Below are 20,566 nucleotides of genomic sequence, written 5' to 3' on the forward strand. Positions count from 1 at the left end.
CTGAGCCACCAGCCAAGGCCTAACTGGGTCAAATTTAAAAGCAGGGACTAGTAACCATTGCTACATAGGGGCCTCTGGCACAAGGCACACCTCAGAGAAAAGCCTGCACTGAATTGCCTGCCTGTCATCGGAGCCAACCCTTCTAAAGAAACCCCTGGAATCCTATTTCAATCAATACAACTGTAACCTTCCCTGTCCTAGAACTATACAGCTATATCCTTATTACCATTTTCACTGACCAAACAGATGCTTCCATCAGGACCAATCAGGACGCTGTTTTTTGGACCAATCAAACTGAGGTTTAGGAGCCCTCATTTGTATGAGAATAGGTTTAGTTGTTCTCATTTGCATGAGAATAGCCCAATCAGGAACCAGGGGCTCTATATTAAAGTTAGCTTCCCTCTGACTCGGGGAAGGCTCTCTCTGTGGTCCTGTACTGCCTAAGTCGTCTTGCTGGCCAGACCAGAGTGGACCTGCGCAGCGGAGTCTCGCTGGAGTGGAGGGTTGTGGAGCCAGAGCTACCTTGCCAGAGAGGGGCCAAGCTATCAATACAACACTGGGCTGCCTCACACCTGAACTGCCCCAGAGCCAAGGGCAGATTTAACGGGCGGGTGCACCAGGCGTGCACCCACATGGGCCCCGACTTCTGAAGGGTCCCGCGAAACCCCAACTTGACACTTTTCTCCAATGACAGGGGCCCAATATTTTCTTCTGCGCCCAGGGACTCAACCGACCTTAATCCACTTCTGCCCACAGCCCTGCTGTTCCACAGCTGTGCGGTATCACAGTCGAGATGTTTGTACTGAATAACTTCTCCCCCCCTTTTCTGTACCCCAAAATGGGGGACTCCTTGGTTGAATTGACACCGATAACAGTGGGTGGACGTGAGACAGCCTAAAACCGAGGTCTTCTTGAATTTGGCCAAGCAGTGGGCTATAGGGGCTTGAACTCCAACTACTAGAAGCAACAAGCCATCCCAACGGTGTTACAATTCACAGGACTCAAAAGCAAGGGAATTCCAAAAGCTGCAAAGGGCAATGCCCTGTGTGCCGAGCCCAGGGAACTGGTACTCCGGAGGAAGCCACGCTCTGGTCCCGCCAGGCACACGCGCGGCGCCTCCCCAGGGCGGCGCCTTCAGCTCTGGGGCAGTTTTTCTTCTGCCTGGAGCCAGAGGAGTTGAGGAAAAGTGCAAAGTCTTGTCGGTTTATTTCATTCATGGTCATCTGAGGCCTCTCAAACTGGGATTTAAAAATAAAAATAAAAACAACAAAAAACCCTTCAATGCTCGGCGGGACGCTGAAGTGCACATCTCTCCGGCTGAATGAACGCAGGGGCTTCTTTTGGGCTTCCACGCTCCCTTCTACAAAAAGCTATGCTCCATCCGTTTTTCGTTAAGCAAGTGACCTCCCTTTTTATCCAGGACACAAATCTGGGCGCAAACAACAGCAAATACATTTCACCTTTACCTTACCTCTAACATAAGAAACGCCTACCCAGGAAGAAACCCAGACGAACGCGTCAGAAAAAGACACTCGGCTGCGTGTTTTTACTTCCGGGCCGGTGGCGACTACTTCCGGGGCGGCCGCAAGCGAGGCGGAAGTGCGGTTTCCCAGCGGCGGCTGTCTCCGGACCCGCAGAGGCTCCCGAGGCGGGGGTGGTGAGCGGGCCGGGATGGCGGCAGCGGCGGCTGGGGTCGGGACTGCCCAAGAGAAGCAGTTCCCGCCGGCCTTGCTGAGCTTCTTTATCTACAACCCGCGTTTCGGGCCGCGTGAGGGAGAGGTAGGCGGAGTGGGGCCGCCGGGCGGGCATCCGGCTGGGGAGCCGCGGGGTGCACGTACCCCGAGGCGGCCCTGGCCCGCCCAGCGCGGGGAAGCACCTGCCACTCTGCCCTCCTCGAGCCGCATTGGCGAGACTGCCGGGCGCCAGGTGTGCGCGGGGCTGTGAGACGCCTGCGGCGGGGGGCCGGACCGCGCGGGTGGGATCTGTTTCAGGTCCCGGGTCAGCGCCTGGGTCTAGAATAGAAGGTTCTTCAGACGAATTCCTCCACGCGGGTTGAGTCTTTTTTTCCTTTGTGCTCATCCTGGAGTGATTCAGAACGAGCTTGTGTCTTTATTGCGGGAAGTCCCCGACGAGAAGCGTGGAAGAAGAGCGATGCAGACTTGGAGGACCCTCGGAAGGATTTCCGATGTAGTCCTACATAAATAAATAAGTGGCAGGAGTTTTGTGTTGATGTTTTAGCTGGCGACGGTGACTTCCTCAAAGGATATCCGGAGCTAGGTTTTGTTGGCAGCCGATCAGTCCTTTAAAAGACTGGCTAAGTGTCCGTGAACCTGCTGGGTTTAATTTTGCAGGCGGGCGGTATTAGCCTATGCACTTGCACACGCCCACGCTTATTTCTTACAGGCGTTGGTGTATTTTTTACAAATTAGCACGAGGAAAGAACTCCAAACAGTTGTCTAGTAGTGCTACTTCAGATGACAGGTGACTTAATGTATCACAATTGTCTTTCAGTCTGATAAGCGTTTTACACAGTGAGATCATTATTTTTTTTAGAGACAGAGGGACAGATAGGGACAGACAGACAGGAAGGGAGATGAGAAGCATCATTTCTTTCTTGTGGCACCTCCGTTGTTCATTGATTGCTTTCTCATATGTGCGGGTGGTGTGGGGGGGTTCTACAGCTAAGTCAGTGACCCCCTTGCTCAAGCCAGCGACCACGGGGTCATGTCTATGATCCCACTCTCAAGCCAGGGACCCCGCACTCAAGCTGGTGTGCCCACGCTCAAGCTGGGAACCTCGGGGTTATGAACTTGGGTCCTCTGCATCCCTGGCCAGAGCTCTATCCACTGTGCCACTGCCTAATCAGGCAAGCTCATTCTTTTTTTAAAAAAGGGTTTTTTGCTTTGGGACTTCTTTTTTGTTTGTTTTGCCTATAGCATATATGACACAAGAGGTTGACATTAAACAGCATTTTTAACAGCTAAGATAAAAAAATGTTTACTGTTGTGATTCTGTTTCTTTGTACTTTAGGAAGAAAATAAAATTTTGTTTTATTATCCAAATGAAGTAGAGAAGAATGAAAAAATTAGGAATGTTGGATTATGTGAAGCTATTGTACAGTTTACAAGGTAATGCCTTTAAATGTGCTTCTGCATAGCTTAGTCAGTGAATTCTTACCACTTAAACTGGAGAGTTGTCCCCAACATATTCTTTTAACTCTTTTAGGACCTTTAGCCCATCAAAACCTGCAAAATCTTTACATACACAGAAGAATAGACAGTTCTTCAATGAACCAGAAGAAAATTTCTGGATGGTCATGGTACTTACATACACAGTACATCTTTTTGAATTTGTATAGCAAAGTTGTGGGTGATCTTTTACTGTTAGGAATTTAGAAAAGTCTTGTGGCTATTGCATCGAAGTAGAATTACAATAAAATTGGTTGCAATTTTGAAATCAAATTCACATTCGGTGTATTTGTTCTCAGGGAAGTTTTTTTTTTTTTTAATTTTATTTATTTATTCATTTTTAGAGAGGAGAGAGAGAGAGAAAGAGAGAGAGAGAGAGAGAAAGAGAGAGAGAGAGAGAGAAAGGGGGGAGGAGCAGGAAGCATCAACTCCCATATGTGCCTTGACCAGGCAAGCCCAGGGTTTTGAACCGGTGACCTCAGCATTCCAGGTCAACGCTTTATCCACTGCGCCACCACAGGTCAGGCCTCAGGGAAGTTTTGAGAAGTGTGTTTCTGGTGTTGTGGCATGCTCAAATATTTAAATTTTGGGGGAAATGTAACACATATAATTGATCCATTGTATAATTTCAGTTTACTGAATTTTATAGGTTGTTCGGAATCCTATAATTGAAAAGCAAAGCAAAGATGGAAAACCAGTTGTTGAATACCAAGAGGAAGAGTTGTTGGTAATATTTTTTTTTGTCTAACTTACACACTAAGATATTTTATTTTTAAAATTTATTTATTAAATTTAATGCAGTGACATTGATAAATCAAGGTACATATGTTGAGAGAAAACATCTCTAGATTATTTTGACATTTGATTGTGCTGTATACCCCTCCCCCAAAGTTAAATTGTCGTTTGTCACCTTCTATCTGGTTTTCTTTGTGCCCCTCCCCTCCTCCAACCCCTCTCTCCTTCTTCACCCCCTCCCCCCACCCCGCACCCCTGTTGCCATCACATTCTTGTTCATGTCCCTGAGTCTCATTTTTATGTCCCTTCTATGTATGGATTCATAATAGTTCTTAGTTTTTTTTCTGATTTACTTATTTCACTCCATATAATGTTGTCAAGGTCCATCCATGTTATTGTAAATGATCCGATGTCATCATTTCTTATGGCTGAGTAGTATTCCATAGTATAAATGTACCAAAGCTTTTTAATCCACTCGTCCTCTTTCATGTTTTTAGAAAAAAGTGTATTACGAAATGTTGAATGACTGACTGGGTCAGTTTGAAAGCTGTGCTGCCTTGCAGAAGTGTGTTCTCAGGGTGTCCACAAAGGGAGGCTTTCCTGTCAACTATTGACATTAGTACAGTCTTACGAAAATGTGGATGTACCGTGTCTCACTGATACCTTCTCCTCGTTATCTATGTTTGACTCCCTCCTAAAATTAGGCTTACTGGTTTATAATTGAGTTTAAATATTGCTGTTTTCAGCACACAGCTGTTGCGGGAGCAGGTTTTACAAGCATTGTATTGCTTTGCCAAGCGCCGCTGTATCTCTGCTCTGTCACAGAATTTGTTTTCCCTTTCAACTTGAGATTTGTGCTCCGTCTCTGTCGTTTGTAGGACAAGGTCTACAGCTCGGTTCTCCAGCAGTGCTACAGCATGTACAAGGTAAGCCGGGCTGCCTTCTGCATGGACGCTAGCCCGTCACCCCTGTTTACATGATTCTTAATCCTTTAGATGACTGGAAGGTGCCGGTGTATCTGTTGGTAGCCTTTGGAACAGTACTGAGTTTGTATGGACACTTGTCGCTGAGGCCTGAGCTCTTCTCTGTTCTCTCTTCCTGGCCTTGGACCACAAATTGTATCCCCAGTGGTAAACAAGACAGTCCAGGTTCTTGAGGAAAATACACACTGTATGGTTTAAGAAGTCTGGTGATATTATTTATAAAGTTAAACTTAGGGTCTGACCAAGCGGTGGCTCAGTGGATAGAGCCTCGGACTGGGATGCGGAGGACCCAGGTGCGAAGCCCTGAGGTTGCCAGCTTGAGTGCAGGTTCATCTGGCTTGAGCGTGGGGTCGATGGCTTGAAGCTCAAGGTCGCTGGCTTGAGCAAGGGGTCACTCGCTCTGCTGTAGTCCCCCAGTCAAGGCACATATGATAAAGCAATCAATGAACAACTAAGGTGCCACAACAAAGAACTGATGTTTCTGATTTCTCTCCCTTCTTGTCTGTCTGTCCCTCTCTCTGACTCTCCCTGTCCAAAAAAAAAAAAGTTAAACTTAGGTATGAGTTGAGATTAAAATGATTAGATGATTTTGTAAAAATTATAGCACTTAACAGTGCATTAAGTTTTTGGTGACTTACAACAATTCATCTAAAAGTATAAGAACTTGTCATTCTGGGTACTTGAAGGGCATAGAAAACTGACTTTTTAAAATCTTTTATACCATTAGCTTTTTAATGGTACATTTCTGAGAGCCATGGAAGACGGAGGTGTCAAGCTTCTAAAAGAAAGATTAGAGAAATTCTTCCATCGGGTAAGTATTTTGAATATTATTTATAATCTTGGTAGTGTTTAGACAAACCTTTAGAGAACTATACAGACAAGTTTCTTTTTTCTATACAAAACCCCCCCCCAGAAGTTGAAAGTGGCCAAAAGCCTAAGATATACTGTGGCCGAACCTTCCCAGTGAGGAAACTCACTGTCCTCCCCTGGGGGTAGGACCAGAGCCCTTTAGCATCGGTGCATGGCTCCTGGAGACATTTTTTGGCTTCATCCGTTTCCCCTGCAGCGGTCAGAGTGAGCTGACTCAAGAGTTGAACTTACTGTGTGGTGGGCTGGTTAGTTGGCAAAATTGAAACTCTTCACTGAGCTGCACGTTCTTACCGATTGATTCTGTCCACTGAACAGTGTTGACTCAAGGTGAAGGTTTTTGGCTGGGGCACAGACTTTATCATGTTAGCAGTTCCTTGTGTGGTTTTTGCGGAGTGACGCACGAACGTCCCTCAGTGGGAGCCCTTCTCCGTCACTGGAGTTGAATTTTGCGTTGCTCACCCCGCCTCTGTTCAAACTCAGCTTGTCTGGGAGAATCATGCTCAATTTTCTTTCTCCCTTTGATACCAATTTCTAAATTATTTTTGTGAATTACTTTTCTTGCTTTTTCACTTCAGTGGCTAATTATTCACTCTCGTGCTCTCCCCTGATTCCCGTTCTTGGGTTTATTGCCCTTCTATGACCACGTGTAAGAAGGCCCTAAGTGGTGTCCATTATAAAGCTGGGTGCCTCCCTAATGAGGCTCACCTAATTTGAAGAGCACTAATACAAGGAATTAAATACTTCAGAGATAAAACCACAACACTGAGTAAACATGAACACTTATTCTGAAAATGGTACTGATTTCAGACACAGGCCCCTATTGCCCTACCTGCTGACTTGTTAGTGTGCTGTTTGCTAGTGTGTCCTTGCATTGTGCTATAGATCAGGACTAGTTGTTTTCAGTTGTCAGAGAGGACCGCATTCAGTGTACTTACTAGTAAATATTCCATGCCTTCTTTTTTCTACAGTATTTGCAAACGTTGCACCTGCAGTCATGTGATCTTCTTGACATTTTTGGTGGAATCAGCTTCTTCCCATTGGATAAAATGACTTATTTGAAAATCCAGTCCTTTATCAATAGGATGGAGGAAAGCCTGAGCGTAGTCAAGTACACTGCCTTTCTGTACAACGATCAGCTCATCTGGTAGGTGCAGCCTCAGGCTTGAGGACACATGCGCTTCTGAGCACTAGAGGGCTGCGTCCTGTCCACTGTGAGCCGCTGATGGGTCCTGAGTCACTGGGCCTGTCATTGAGCCGCTGATGGGTCCTGAGTCACTGGGCCTGTCATTGCAGGGTTTTGTTGGCTTCATGTGTGTGTTTGCCTATTTGTTCTAAAGCAGTGGTAGTCAACCTGGTCCCTGCCGCCCACTAGGGGGCGCTTCAGCTTCAATGGTGGGCGGGAGCGGAGCAACCAAAGTATAAATAAAAAGATAGATTGAACTAGAGTAAGTTGTTTTATAAAGATTTATTCTGCCAAACTTAAGTGAAAATCCGACATAAAGTACTTAGTAATTATTATATGCTTTAACTTGCTATAATTCTGTTTTATAAATTTTATAAAGTAAAGTTACTTCCCTACTTTATAACTCACCATTACTGTAGAACCGGTGGGCGGTTAGAAAATTTTACTACTAACAGAGATACAAAAGTGGGCGGTAGGTATAAAAAGGTTGACTACCCCTGTTCTAAAGAAAGAACTTGTTTGATTTTTTTTTTTAATTTGAGATTGTTGAATATTGCCATACAGTTATAATAACTTTTTGCAGATGGACCATCTTGCATAGCTATAATAGGACATGACGTCATCTGCTCCTGTAGGGGAGCAGGGGTAGGGACAGGGCGGCAGACACAGGAGAGCGCTGCTGTGATCAGAGCTGGCGGAGACCCTACCCCTGGGCACGCCTCTCCGTGGGCAGAGCGGGAGTCGCCTGCTGATGCTTTGTGCTCTGAACAGCTGGCTGCAGCGCACTGTTGTGTTTTTTTTTTTCTTTTAAAAAACCTACCCAGGCCCTGGCCGGTTGGCTCAGCGGTAGAGCGTCGGCCTAGCGTGCGGAGGACCCGGGTTCGATTCCCGGCCAGGGCACACAGGAGAAGCGCCCATTTGCTTCTCCACCCCTCCGCCGCGCTTTCCTCTCTGTCTCTCTCTTCCCCTCCCGCAGCCAAGGCTCCATTGGAGCAGAGATGGCCCGGGCGCTGGGGATGGCTCTGTGGCCTCTGCCTCAGGCACTAGAGTGGCTCTGGTCGCAATATGGCGACGCCCAGGATGGGCAGAGCATCGCCCCCTGGGGGGCAGAGCACCGCCCCTGGTGGGCGTGCCGGGTGGATCCCGGTCGGGCGCATGCGGGAGTCTGTCTGACTGTCTCTCCCTGTTTCCAGCTTCAGGAAAATTAAAAAAAAAAAAAAAAAAAAAACCTACCCAGAAACCAGCAAACCTACCCAGAAAACCATCCTACCCAGAAACCAGCAAACCTACCCAGAAAACAGTCCTACCCAGAAACCAGCAAACCTACCCAGAAAACAGTCCTACTCAGAAAACCAGCGCAAAGTGTTGCACGCCTAGCATTAGGTTTCCAGGGCAGTCGTGAGACCAGAGCCCTGCCCGCAGTGCACAGGGGGAGCAGTTAAGGAACTCTGCGCTGTTTCCTGTCCTAGGGCGTTGTCTGCGCAGTGTCCTCTGGTCTAGAGCAGCACCGTCCGGTGAGAATATAATGCAAGCTGCCTGTGTAAGGCGCTGCATTTGTGCTAAAGCTCAGAGATCCAGTGCACATTCCCCCCCATCCGACCAGCTGCATTTCAAGTGTTGAGCAGGCAGCTGTGCCCAGCAGCCACTGTTACTGGAGGTGCAGCGACGGAAGCACCTGCCCAGCGCCCGGTTCTTCACACACTGTCATCAGCCGATCCTTAACAGCCCCTCCCCCTGACAGTTATGTCTTAAAAGGAAAGAGAAAGTTCAGAAGCTGTTTTTTTCTCCCCCTCCCCCACCTTATCTCAATTATTTCTGCAAAAAGAAAAACAGTGGGTGACCTTGCCATGTGTTTGATTTGGAAATTCCGTCTGCCTGGTTGGCTGTGAGACACTTTCAGAGTTGCTGTCATGGGCAGGACCAGCCTCCGTGTTCCCCTCCATGGCTTCCCCTCCGGTTTTCCCTGTGGACCCGGAACTCCTCCTTGTCCTGGGCAGGAAACGGGACAGACCAGGCTGAGGGTGCAGGGCTCCTGGCTTCAGCTGTGGCCCAGACGTGGGGTCGGACCTGGAAAGGAGCGAGGTGGTGGGGGAGAGACAGAAAGCGGAGGGTCCAGGGAGGTGGGAAGCACCCATTTGACAGGACAGACCACTTCTAACATGGTTTTAGCGGGAAAAGAGGGGACAGCCACTGGCGTACAGGATGGAGGCTTGATTCATGTGAAGGTAGCTTTCCTCACACGATTTTTAAATTTATCCTGAACAGAAAAAAACAAAAAACAAATACAGACTCATCAACTATTTCTATTCTACCTAAAACAAAACTTCAGGCCCGACCTGTGGTGGTGCAGTGGATAAAGCGTCGACCTGGAAATGCTGAGGTCGTCGGTTCAAAACCCTGGGCTTGCCTGGTCAAGGCACATATGGGAGTTGATGCTTCCAGCTCCTCCCCCCTTCTCTCTTTCTTCTCTAAAGTAAATAAAGTCTTAAAATTAAAAAAAAACAAAACAAAAACTTCAAATTGAGTCCGATGCCTGCTCGTTTCACAGTAATCTTCCCACATGCTGTTCATTGTTGCATTTCAGGTTAGATGGTTTGCCCGGGGTTGGCTTCTTTCTCTTCCTCCTTTTTGCCTACACTGAACTCCAGAGAATTTAAACCCACTCCACTTCTGAGAGTAGCATCAGTTCCTGGTCCTCAGCATCCAGTACTCCTCGGATGCCGAGCGAAAGAGCATGGCATTGCCCTGCAGCCCCGAAAGCCGAGGGAGATCTTTGATCTGAAGTGGAGCGTTGTGGTTATTGATGCTTCCTGAAGGGTCCCGGGTGGACTCCAACCGGAGCATCAAGTCTTGTGACATTTTACTTTAAATGGCGCAGAAAACACAAGACTACGCAGCAGTGGCTTCAGCCCAGGATCTAGTGCCAGACTCAAGTGGGAGTCCTTCCCTCGTGGGCCTCCCTGGCAAAGCAAAGGACTGCCGGGCATAATGTGAAAGGAGAAGGATGAGCTTGATCGTAGAGCAGCAGGAAGACAAGACCAGTTCCAAGCTTCTAACACAGTGTTTGATGTTTCAGGAGTGGATTGGAGCAAGACGACATGAGAATTTTATACAAATACCTCACCACATCCCTATTTCCAAGGCACATCGAACCTGAGGTACGGCCGGGTGCTAATACCGCGTCGATAGGTACGCAGGCATGTGTGTCTCGCGCAGGGTTGGTGGTCGTGCAGGGCAGCTCTGCTCCCTGTTTCACACCACCAGTGTGATGTTCAGTGAGATCTATTTAGTTGTGTATCACTTTAACACAGAAACCCGGTGTGTTAGCTCTTCTTCGTCTTGTTACGTTCAGTGGCAGTAGCATTGAGCAGTTCACTGAGTAGAGGAGTGAAGTTATTATGTTAAGATCGTTCTGGCTAAAATGAGTTATCTGTAATCTTCCCTTTTCTGGTGGGCAGGACTATGGGAAATTGATGCAGAAAAAAGTGGCACGGAGCCAGCTCGTAGATATGGAGGCTGTTGCTCAAAGCTTTGAAAGTAGATAATCTAATAAGTCATTTCTCAACATTACATGTGTTTACAGTTGGCAGGAAGGGATTCTCCCATAAGGACAGAAATGCCAGGAAATCTTCAGCACTACGGAAGGTAGGACTTCTGTTCTTTGATACACAGCTTTGGGTTTTTATTATCTTTCTTGGTAGACATAAAATCATGAACCCTGAATTGCCTTTGTGCTATTTTTGTTGACAATAATCAACAAAGGAATTCTCTTGTTACCAGTGAATTAATACTATTATATTTTTATATTCTGACTTGGTACTTTCCAAGCAGTGTCTGCCTTCCAAAAAAACGGCTGTATGTTACGTAGGAATGCACCCCGTCCATACAGGGTGGGACAAAAGTAGGTTTTACAGTTGTTCCTGTGGAAAGTAATACAATTAATAAATGATACTACAAGAAAAACTGTTTCATGTGGTCACAGCTGTCAGCCTACTTTTACCCACCCTGTAAATTCCCGTTTATAATTCACCTGCTTGAATTGAATCATCTCTCTGCTCACTTCTCAGATTTCTGACTGGACCCTTGAACCTTAATGATCCAGAAGCAAAATGCAGATTCCCCAAAATCTTTGTAAATACAGACGACACTTACGAAGCCCTCCACTTAATCGTTTATAAGGTAACAACTTTTTCTGTCCGAATACCTCAGTGTGCTGCTCTAACAAGGACATCTGTTGAATGTAGCTCCCTGCTGCTGTCTCACCTGACGAAATAAGCATTTCTTCCTTAATATCATCTAATGCTCGGTCCCTACCCAGATTTCTCTAGTTGACTAAACAATATCCTGATCAAGCTGGTCTGTCCCAGTCAGGAGTCGCCCAAGGGGACAGCACGGGGTTAGGACTCTTCCTTTCTGCGGCGCGTGGTAACCTGTCTGTTCTCCCTCCCAGGCCATGAGTGCTGCCGTCTGCTTTATGATTGACGGTAGGTACATCCTGTATCTGATTTCAGCCTCCAAGAAAGCTTTTCTCCTTGCAGTTTGCTATGCTGCATTCCTAAGTCAGAACTAGGTTGTCATAAGCAACTCAGAGGCTGTATTAGGCCTGGGCCCCGTCTGGGACCCCTGCAGGTCCTGGTTTCCCCACTTGTCAGCAGTAAGTCCTGGGCACCTTTCTCTGCCTCCCTGACCAGGAGTGGTCACAGTAGCACCCGTCTCAGTAGGAGTTCTGAAGGTCAAATGAAGTAGTCTTTGAAAAGCACTAAATGTGGCCGGGGAGTGCTGTGTAATGTTTGTTAAATATTTGACCTTCTAGGTCTACTTGGGGTGGACAAGCCCGTTTACCGCCCCGTAGGACGTGCTTAAATCAGCATGCCCAGTGGGATAGGTCTGAATTTTTTTTTTATTGTAAAGATAATTTTGATTTTTCTGTTTCTCTTATATTTGGAGGAGGGGAGTAGACAGGGAGATCTGATCACTTAATTATTTTATTTCCCAGATCCAGTAAAAGTTTAGATTGAATTGTTAACTCAGTAAAGATGGCAGAATTATTCTTAAGACGATATAAAATGAATATTGACCATTTTAACACAAAGTATGATAACACTCACTGGTATTTTTTTTAATTGCTTGTTAGCCTCTCTACAGCCTACGCTGGACTTCTGCCGGAGACTGGACAGCATTGTGGGGCCCCAGCTCACAGTGCTGGCATCCGACATTTGTGAGCAATTTCACATCAACAAAAGAGTGTCTGGGTTTGTACTTTGCTTTGTGTTTATTTTCAAGCACTTACCTGGGCTTGGAAGATCAGGGTGTTTTTTCCTTGAGGATGTGGACGGTGTTAACATTTACATCTTCTCTGCATCCAGAGAACGGCAGTGCGCTGTCTGGTCCTGTCTGCAGAGCGTCCTGGGGAAGTGCTCCTGAGTTTTCTGCCCCATGAGGACGCCTGGGGCTGGCCCTCCCCTGAGTGCGGCAGGAATGTGGGTTGAGGTGTGCTAGCCAGGCCTGTGAACTGGGCCTTGAGGGCCATCTGACCTGCCACTTGACCAGCCTCGGCTGTGGTACTTACACTGGCAGCAGTCACCAGCAGGGCTGGCTCTGCAGAGACTGAACGCCCTCTGCCTTACTGTGCAGAAACGTGTCGGGCGCAGCGGCCTGTGCTGGAAGCTGTCTGGGCCCTGGTGCTGAGGCCGGCGGCCCCAAAAGGCGCTCCCCAAGCACCCAGGAACTCAAAGTCAAACTCCTCTTGGTTCTAAGACATGAGACTGCCAGATGTTTTATTTTAGCGGACGCGTAAGTGGGTTAAATCAACTTTGGGTTACGCACTAAGTCAGGAGTGATCCAGGGTAGCTGCCTTCCTCCCCAGCTCCCTGGGAGACGGCTGGCCAGGTTGGCCGTCGTGTGTGTGCTTCTGGTAGATGGGATGGGTCTCGGGTAACTCATCAGCACACACCACAGATCAGGTGTGGCTCACGCACGCACCTCCTATTCTGCAAATAGGATGAACTCTCCTTAGGATTTCCTAGCACAGAAGAAAGGGGGCCTTGGATAATGATTCTCCAACAATTGGAAAGCAGTTTTCCTCTCCAGTATTTTACAGTATTATGAAAATTTTCGAACACGTCAGTGATTTTAAAGATGCGAGTCTTTAGTTTCTGTTTCCTTCACATACACTAGCCAGTTCTAATACTAAATTTGAGAAGGTGTGAGGAGTACATATAGTTATGAGAAAAGGAACCTCTGTCATGTGAGCAATTTCTTTACAATCCTTTTTTATCGGTCGTTTTGAAGAAATCTGTGAAAAACCTATTCCTGGCTTGCTTTTGCAGTTTGGGAAGGTTTTCACATACCTGGTCCTCACACATGTAAATCTTGCATTTCAATAAAATTGGTGCTGTTTACTCACGGGGGGGGGGGGGGAGGCAAGAGTGTATCATCTCATGTTTGGAAAAAAATGCTTTTGTGTTTAAAAAGAATACGTTTTATCTCTTTGGAAAAGATACCAGATAAATGTGGCTGCTTGCTAATTCGAACTAATGCGCTGTTAGATGTTAATTTTGATAACTAACACGCTTGTAGGATGAAGATGATCCTTGTTATTTTTAATGTGAGGGCTTTTTTTTTTATTAACAGTACACTGCAAGTCACTATTTTCTATGTGTTTTTAAATATAATCATCTTTTGTGGAAGGGGGAGTGGGAAGAGGCCGCTTCTGCCTGCCTTAGCTACCTAAATAAGAAAAAGAAATCATTTCAGTTTGAGAAGAGTTTATATCTTATAAACGAGGGAAAGAGCAAAGCCAGACTGTATGTTTGGGGTTAGCTCAGTGGTCCCCAACCCCCAGGCCGCGGACTGGTACTGGTCCGTGGGCCATTTGGTACCAGTCCACAGAGAAAGAATAAATAGCTTACATTATTTCCGTTTTATTTATATTTAAGTCTGAACGATGTTTTATTTTTTAAAAATTACCAGATTGCCTCTGTTACATCCGTCTAAGACTCACTCTTGATGCTTGTGTTGGTCACATGATACATTTATCCGTCCCACCCTAAAGGCCGGTCCGTGAAAATATTTTCTGAATGCATTAAACCGGTCCGTGGCCCAGAAAAGGTTGGGGACCACTGGATTAGATGGAACAGCCGTAACTTTTTAAGTCCAATTGAAGTTGGGTGGAAGTCTGTCTACCAAACAACTAAATTTCCGACTCTTTCCAAACACCTTTTAATATTTTGTCTTTCCAGTTTTTCTTGTAAGTATTCTTGTCTTAGTTTCAGGGGGTCTACTAGAAAGTTCTGTTTTTAGGCCCTGGCCGGTTGGCTCAGTGGATAGAGAATCAGCCTGGCATTTGGACGTCCCAGGTTCGATTCCTGGTCAGGGCACACAGGAGAAGCAACTATCTGCTTCTCCACCCCTCCCCCTCCCACTCCCCATTCTTTCCCTCTTCCCCTCCTGCGGCCAGTAGCTCAGCTGGTTTGAGTATCAGCCCTGGGCTCTGGGGATAGCTTGTCGAACATCGGCCCCAGATAGGTGTTACTGTGTGGATCCATGTAGGAGTTAGGACGCATGTAGGAGTCTGTCTCTCTCTCTCTCTCCCCCCTCCTCTCACTTAAAAAAAAACAAAACTGCCTGACCTGTGGTGGCGCAGTGGATAAAGCGTCGACCTGGAACGCTGAGGTCGCCGGTTCGAAACCCTGGGCTTGCCCAGTCAAGGCACATATGGGAGTTGATGCTTCCTGCTCCTCCCCTCCCTCTCTCCCCCTTTCTCTAAAATGAATAAATAAAATCTTTAAAAAAAAAAAATCTGCTTTTATAAGAACTCCCTCTTCATTTTCCTGGAAACTAAATCATCCACATTCTTTCTTCGCCTGGATGTAAAGTATTATAGTAGTAGCCCTTCTTATCTGGAGGTCGGATTTCCAGCACCCTCAGCCCTCCAGAACGTGGCTGCTAGCCCTGACGTAAGCAGAGAAGGCTCTGAGCCTCCCAGGCTTGCACCCAGACCCAGGACTGGCTTAAGTGAGGGCACAGTGAGGGAATAGCCGAGTGCCATTATAAAACATTTTACTTTTATTGAGAAAATCATAAAATGATTTAAATACGTGTTTTTTAAAAAAGTATACTTCAGCTCTCTGGAAAACTCCATCGTATCGAATACCTCACAATATCAAGTAAGTTACTAATGAATGAGGAGCCTATTGCGTCCTAACTGAGATTCTTGACTTGACCCAGCCCTTGGAAATACAGAGCTTAGCCACACGACTTCCAAACTTTAACGACATGGTCATATAGTCTGGATAATCCTTTCAGAATGTTACCATTCCACTGATCTGTTTTCACAGGTCTGAGAAAGAGCCCCAGTTTAAGTTTATCTACTTCAACCACATGAATTTAGCAGAAAAAAGCACAATTCACATGAGGAAAACGCCGAGCGTGTCGCTGACGTCTGTTCACCCGGATTTAATGAAGATTCTGGGGGACATCAACAGTGACTTCACGAGGTACCTCTGACCACGCCTCCGACAAGGTGTCCCCTTCCTGATAAATTCACGAGGTACCTCTGACGCCTCCGACAAGGCGTCCCTTCCTGATAAATTCACGAGGTACCTCTGACCACGCCTCAGACAAGGCGTCCCCTTCCTGATAGATTCACGAGGTACCTCTGACCACGCCTCAACAAGGCGTCCCCTTCCTGATAAATTCACGAGGTACCTCTGACCACGCCTCAACAAGGCGTCCCCTTCCTGATAAATTCACGAGGTACCTCTGACCACGCCTCAGACAAGGCGTCCCCTTCCTGATAGATTCACGAGGTACCTCTGACCACGCCTCCGACAAGGCGTCCCCTTCCTGATAAATTCACGAGGTACCTCTGACCACGCCTCAAACAAGGCGTCCCCTTCCTAATAAGACCCGAGCCACGAAAGGAACCATCTTCAAAATCCAGTCACCCAGGGCCCCTTGAAGGGGCTCCTGCTAGACCACAGTTCCGGGTGCCACTTCCGGACTGACCGTTAGGCCCAGACGTCCCTGGTCCCTCACACGTGACTCAAGTTTCCTGTTTTTATTTTAGATTGTTTTGTTTTTCAGAGTCTGGCTATATCTGTAATAAACGATGGCATTCTGAAACCGTTGTCTTGCAGGGTGGATGAGGACGAGGAGATCATTGTGAAAGCCATGAGCGATTATTGGGTTGTTGGGAAAAAGTCTGATCAGCGGGAGCTCTATGTTATTTTGAATCAAAAAAATGCAAACCTGATTGAAGTAAATGGTAAGTAGGACGTGGTGTGTGAGCAGAATTTTAATGCTTCTGATATTTAAAAACTGCTGTCTTTTCACTGTACTGAGAAGGGCCAAACAGAACATCGCAGCCTGCGAGGTTTTAAGCAGATGCCCCTTTTGCTTAAAGGAAACCACTGAATCCATTCTATGTTTTCTGTAGCTTAGTTCCTCGAAAAAGTATGTAAGAAATTTTCCTGTGTCATGGGAAACGTGACATTGCCCAAAAGAAAATTATTTTTTTTATAATGCTAAAGGAAAAAAAAAGCCCCAGGCTTTATCTACTGTGTCTAAGCAGGTCTTTTTTTTTTTTTAAGTGAGAGAGAGACAGGAAGGGAGAGAGATGAGAAGCATCAACTCATAGTTGCAGCATTTTAATTGTTCACTGATGGCTTCTCATACATGCCTTGGCCAGGGGGCTCCAGCTGAGCCAGTGACCCCTTGCTCAAGCCAGTGACCTTGGGCTCAAGCCAGCTACCATGGGGTCATGTCTGTGATCCCACACTCAGACCAGAGACCCTCAGCATCCCAGGCTAACACTCTATCCACTGCACCACCACTGGTCCGGCTAAACAGGTCATTTTTATTTCCTGTAATAAGAAGACACGTTTTGGTGCCAAGCTGCCAGGTCCCTGTAGCAGCTTATAGCCACCTGCCTGTGTGCAGAGCAGGGTGACACTGCGGACGTGTCCTTCCGTCTCGGCCAAAGGGCTAAAGCAGCAGCTCTGGTCCTCTGCTCAGAGTGATCCAAACAGCTGCTCTGACTGATCCTGGCAGTTCTGTTGCCCTGGAGGAAAGGGGGTGTCGCCTTTACTGCATCCGGCTCCTCTGTGGCTCTGTAAGAGACCCTGAGCATGGAGTGGACAGTTGGGGGCATGCACCCCAAGTGCCACCTGTGAGGAAGGTTAGGTGTGAGGTTTCCTTCTGCATGTCTTCTAGGGCATATTAAATTTTCTCTTTTATTAACACAGACTGATAGTTGTGTGCAGTAGAAACCTCGGTGCAGACACGGCTCAGTGCAGGGGCACTAAGACAGCGATGCCCGTGTGGCCGCGGCTGGAGTGTTGTGCTGTGTGTGCATCAGAGTTCTCAAGGTTTTAGAAGTTGCGCTTCTAACCCGCTAACCCATGGGTGTCAGACACTGGGTGCCGGGTTCGAGCTTCCTCGGGCCCAGGGAAGCAGTGTGTCTCTGTTAGAGCATCGAGGTCTCGTGGGCACGTGAGGCTTTTTCTTCTCTCGGTTTAGCCTCGTTGCTCCGTAAGCTTCTTAGAAATAAGGTCCAAATTAATGCAGACATTTCCTTATTCCCAGCTTGATTCCAGAAGAATTTAAGGTACTAATGTGTATTATATAAGCTTTATGTGAAAACCTCTTTTTTTTTTTTTTTTTTTTTAAATTTTTTTTTGTATTTATTTATTCATTTTAGAGAGGAGAGAGGAGAGAGAGAGAGAGAGAGAGAAAGAGAGAGAAAGAGAGAGAAGGGGAGGAGCAGGAAGCATCAACTCCCATATGTGCCTTGACCAGGCAAGGGCAGGGTTTTGAACTGGTGACCTCAGCATTCCAGGTCGATGCTTTATCCACTGCACCACCACAGGTCAGGCTATGTGAAAACCTCTTGCTCACTGTTTTCTGTTCTTTTCGCAGAGGAAGTAAAGAAACTTTGCGCGACGCAGTTCAATAACATCTTCTTCTTGGATTGACCGATCACGGCTCAAAACAACTCAGCAAGTGTTTTGTTTACCACTGCAAGTTATTGGTCATTTTATTGACTGGATTAATGACAATAGTAAAGCAATACTTGCTCTGAAGAAATCAAATTTCTACTCAGTCTGATGATCCCCTCAAGTTTTTAGATTTTAAATATTTATGTGGAATTGGTTACAGGTAGTCAGCTACATCTCTATCATTCCATTCTTTTGTGGCATTATGCAACTATTTTACTGGAAAATAAGACTAATAAATTGGTAAAGTTTTTTAAACTCTGGTTCTGCACCAAGTCTCTCTCCTGTCGCCTGTTCATAGACCACACTGGCCAGCGGGTCCCTGGCGCGTCCTGGAGGGGGGGGACCAGCAGTGAGAGCTTCTCAGAGTTTGGGTCCCTTCCATGGTCACTGGACCTCACGTGGTGAATTAAGGCATTTGCCCAAAGTAATTGCTAGACTTGGTTTTTCTCTTGAGTGCTGATGTGATTTTTAGACCTATTGGTGAAGGTGCCCCAGTGTGATTTAAACATAAAGCATTTTTGTCTGTCACGTAGAACTCCCAGGTCACCACACTCTGCATGCAGCCGGACGGCTGGGATGGAGCCGGCTGAATTTTATTTAACATAAGCTAACCTTTAGTGGTTGGGACATCCCGGAGTTTAGGTGAAAACTAGCCAGGTATGGCCTTAGAACACTGGAACTACCCTGGTCCCAGCAGGGGCTCTAGACTCCCCCTCCCCCTGACCCGCATGAGCCTGCTGAGTTAGGGAGGAGGGGGCAAACTTTGCATCAGCTGGCAGTCTCTTTAATGTCTTACGTAATTCACAACTTCGTAATTCACAACTTTCCGTCAGGATTTCCTCTTAACCAGGAGTTACTTAAGATTGTATGGGTTCAGTTTTCCATGATCTGAGGCTTGCTTAATAGTGTGCATTCATTACTGACATTAATTGCAGTGTAATTAGAGTAGGTATCTGATGTAAGATTTGAAACTGTTACACATTTCTACCAAAAAGGTAGTCATTGTTTCTTCTGTTGCATTCTGGTTTCTGTGTTAGTTCAGACTTTTTATCAATAAATAGTTGCTTAAATTATCTATATCCTTACTAAATGTTTCTCTTCCTGATCCCTTTCTTCCCTCAGGATTTCTTCCCTGAGACTGCTTTTGCAAGGCTAGCACGTGAGATGCACCTGAGCCTGCATCCTTCTGGTTGTTGGTCCTTTTTCATTTTTATTTTTATCCATATAATGCAGATGTTTGCCTTAATTTCTATTTTGTCTACCTTTAAAATATTGCTTGCTAGTCTAATCATCATGATTAGATTTTCCTAGTACATCCTTTTTTCATATTTTATCCTTTCTATATGGTTTTAAATTTTATTTTTGATTTTAGTGAGAAACATCACTTTGTTGTTCCACTCATCCATGCATTCACTGGTTGGTTCTTGTATGTGCCCTCCCTGCCCAAGGATTGAACCCGCAACCTTGGCTTATGGATGATGTTCTGACTGACCTATCTGCCCAGCCAGGGCCTCAGTATGGCTTTGTGTGGAAGATGTTTCCCTTGTAAAGAGTAACAGTGAAGTGAATTTTGATTTTTTAACCCAATCTAAGTATCTCTGGGGACGAGGTGGGTTGAGCCTGTTTCACCAGGTGACTCCTGCCATCCTGGGACTTCTCCCACCATCTTCTGTTTTCTGTTTCCATCTTTCTTTTTTGTTGTTTTTCCTTTTCCCAGGTTTGTGTTGGATGGTGGTTTCCTTCCTTCTGCTACTTTGGAAGCTATAGATTGTGTTTTTATTGATTCATAGTTGTTTTTTGTTTTTGTTTTTGTTTTTCATTTTTCTGAAGCTGGAAACAGGGAGAGACAGTCAGACAGACTCCCGCATGCGCCCGACCGGGATCCACCCGCCACGCCCACCAGGGGCGACGCTCTGCCCATCCTGGGCGTCGCCATGTTGCGACCAGAGCCACTCTAGCACCTGGGGCAGAGGCCACAGAGCCATCCCCAGCGCCTGGGCCATCTTTGCTCCAATGGAGCCTTGGCTGCGGGAGGGGAAGAGAGAGACAGAGAGGAAAGCGCGGCGGAGGGGTGGAGAAGCAAATGGGCGCTTCTCCTGTGTGCCCTGGCCGGGAATCGAACCCGGGTCCTCCACACGCTAGGCCGACGTTCTACCGCTGAGCCAACCGGCCAGGGCTATAGTTGTTTTTTTTTAGAGACAGAGAGAATCAGAGAGAGGGATAGACAGAGACAGACAGACAGGAACAGAGAGAGATGAGAAGCATCAATCATCAGTTTTTCATTGTGACACCTTAGTAGTTCACCGATTGCTTTCTCATATGTGCCCTGACCATGGGCCTTCAGCAGACCGAGTAACCCCTTGCTCAAGCCAGCAACCTTGGGTCCAAGCTGGTGAGCTTTTGCTCAAACCAGATGAGCCTGCGCTCAAGCTGGCGACCTCGGGGTCTCGAAACTGGGTCCTCCGCATCCCAGTCCAACACTCTATCCACGGCGCCACAACCTGGTCAAATGGTTCATAAATTTTAAAATAAACTATTAGCTCTTACATTTTTCTAGCAGAGACCAAGTACTCATTTAACCCCGACGGCACACCAGCTCCTGGTCCT

The 20,566-nt window shown here is 46.6% G+C and overlaps 1 protein-coding gene across 2 annotated transcripts; it reads left to right on the forward strand.

Moving 5' to 3' along the window:
* Nucleotides 1-1,583: 1,583 nt before the first annotated feature.
* On the forward strand, nucleotides 1,584-19,707 carry CCZ1 (CCZ1 homolog, vacuolar protein trafficking and biogenesis associated). Of its 2 annotated transcripts, XM_066273362.1 has the most exons (15): nucleotides 1,584-1,779; nucleotides 3,031-3,128; nucleotides 3,226-3,319; nucleotides 3,838-3,915; nucleotides 4,802-4,849; nucleotides 5,634-5,717; nucleotides 6,745-6,920; nucleotides 10,036-10,117; nucleotides 10,543-10,604; nucleotides 11,027-11,138; nucleotides 11,410-11,443; nucleotides 12,094-12,211; nucleotides 15,299-15,457; nucleotides 16,100-16,227; nucleotides 17,880-19,707. In XM_066273362.1, exons 1-15 carry the CDS (start codon nucleotides 1,672-1,674, stop codon nucleotides 17,933-17,935), a joined length of 1,437 nt encoding a protein of 478 aa, XP_066129459.1. In that variant the 5' UTR covers nucleotides 1,584-1,671; the 3' UTR covers nucleotides 17,936-19,707. The 2 variants fall into 2 exon arrangements, with proteins under 2 accessions (XP_066129459.1, XP_066129460.1); XM_066273363.1 differs by lacking the exon at nucleotides 17,880-19,707 and having other exon boundaries at nucleotides 15,299-15,483; nucleotides 15,586-16,146.
* The last annotated feature ends 859 nt before the right edge of the window (nucleotides 19,708-20,566 follow it).

Source organism: Saccopteryx bilineata, chromosome 4 (genome assembly GCF_036850765.1).
Source record: "Saccopteryx bilineata isolate mSacBil1 chromosome 4, mSacBil1_pri_phased_curated, whole genome shotgun sequence".
Classification (NCBI taxonomy): domain Eukaryota; kingdom Metazoa; phylum Chordata; class Mammalia; order Chiroptera; family Emballonuridae; genus Saccopteryx; species Saccopteryx bilineata.

Excerpts from the sequence above, each read along its gene's own strand:
- CCZ1 (XM_066273362.1), top strand. The coding sequence starts at position 1,672 with ATGGCGGCAGCGGCGGCTGGGGTCGGGACTGCCCAAGAGAAGCAGTTC. Across the intron at positions 4,850-5,633 it reads AGTGCTACAGCATGTACAAG|CTTTTTAATGGTACATTTCT; the intron begins GTAAGCCGGGCT and ends TTATACCATTAG. Across the intron at positions 15,458-16,099 it reads ATCAACAGTGACTTCACGAG|GGTGGATGAGGACGAGGAGA; the intron begins GTACCTCTGACC and ends GTTGTCTTGCAG.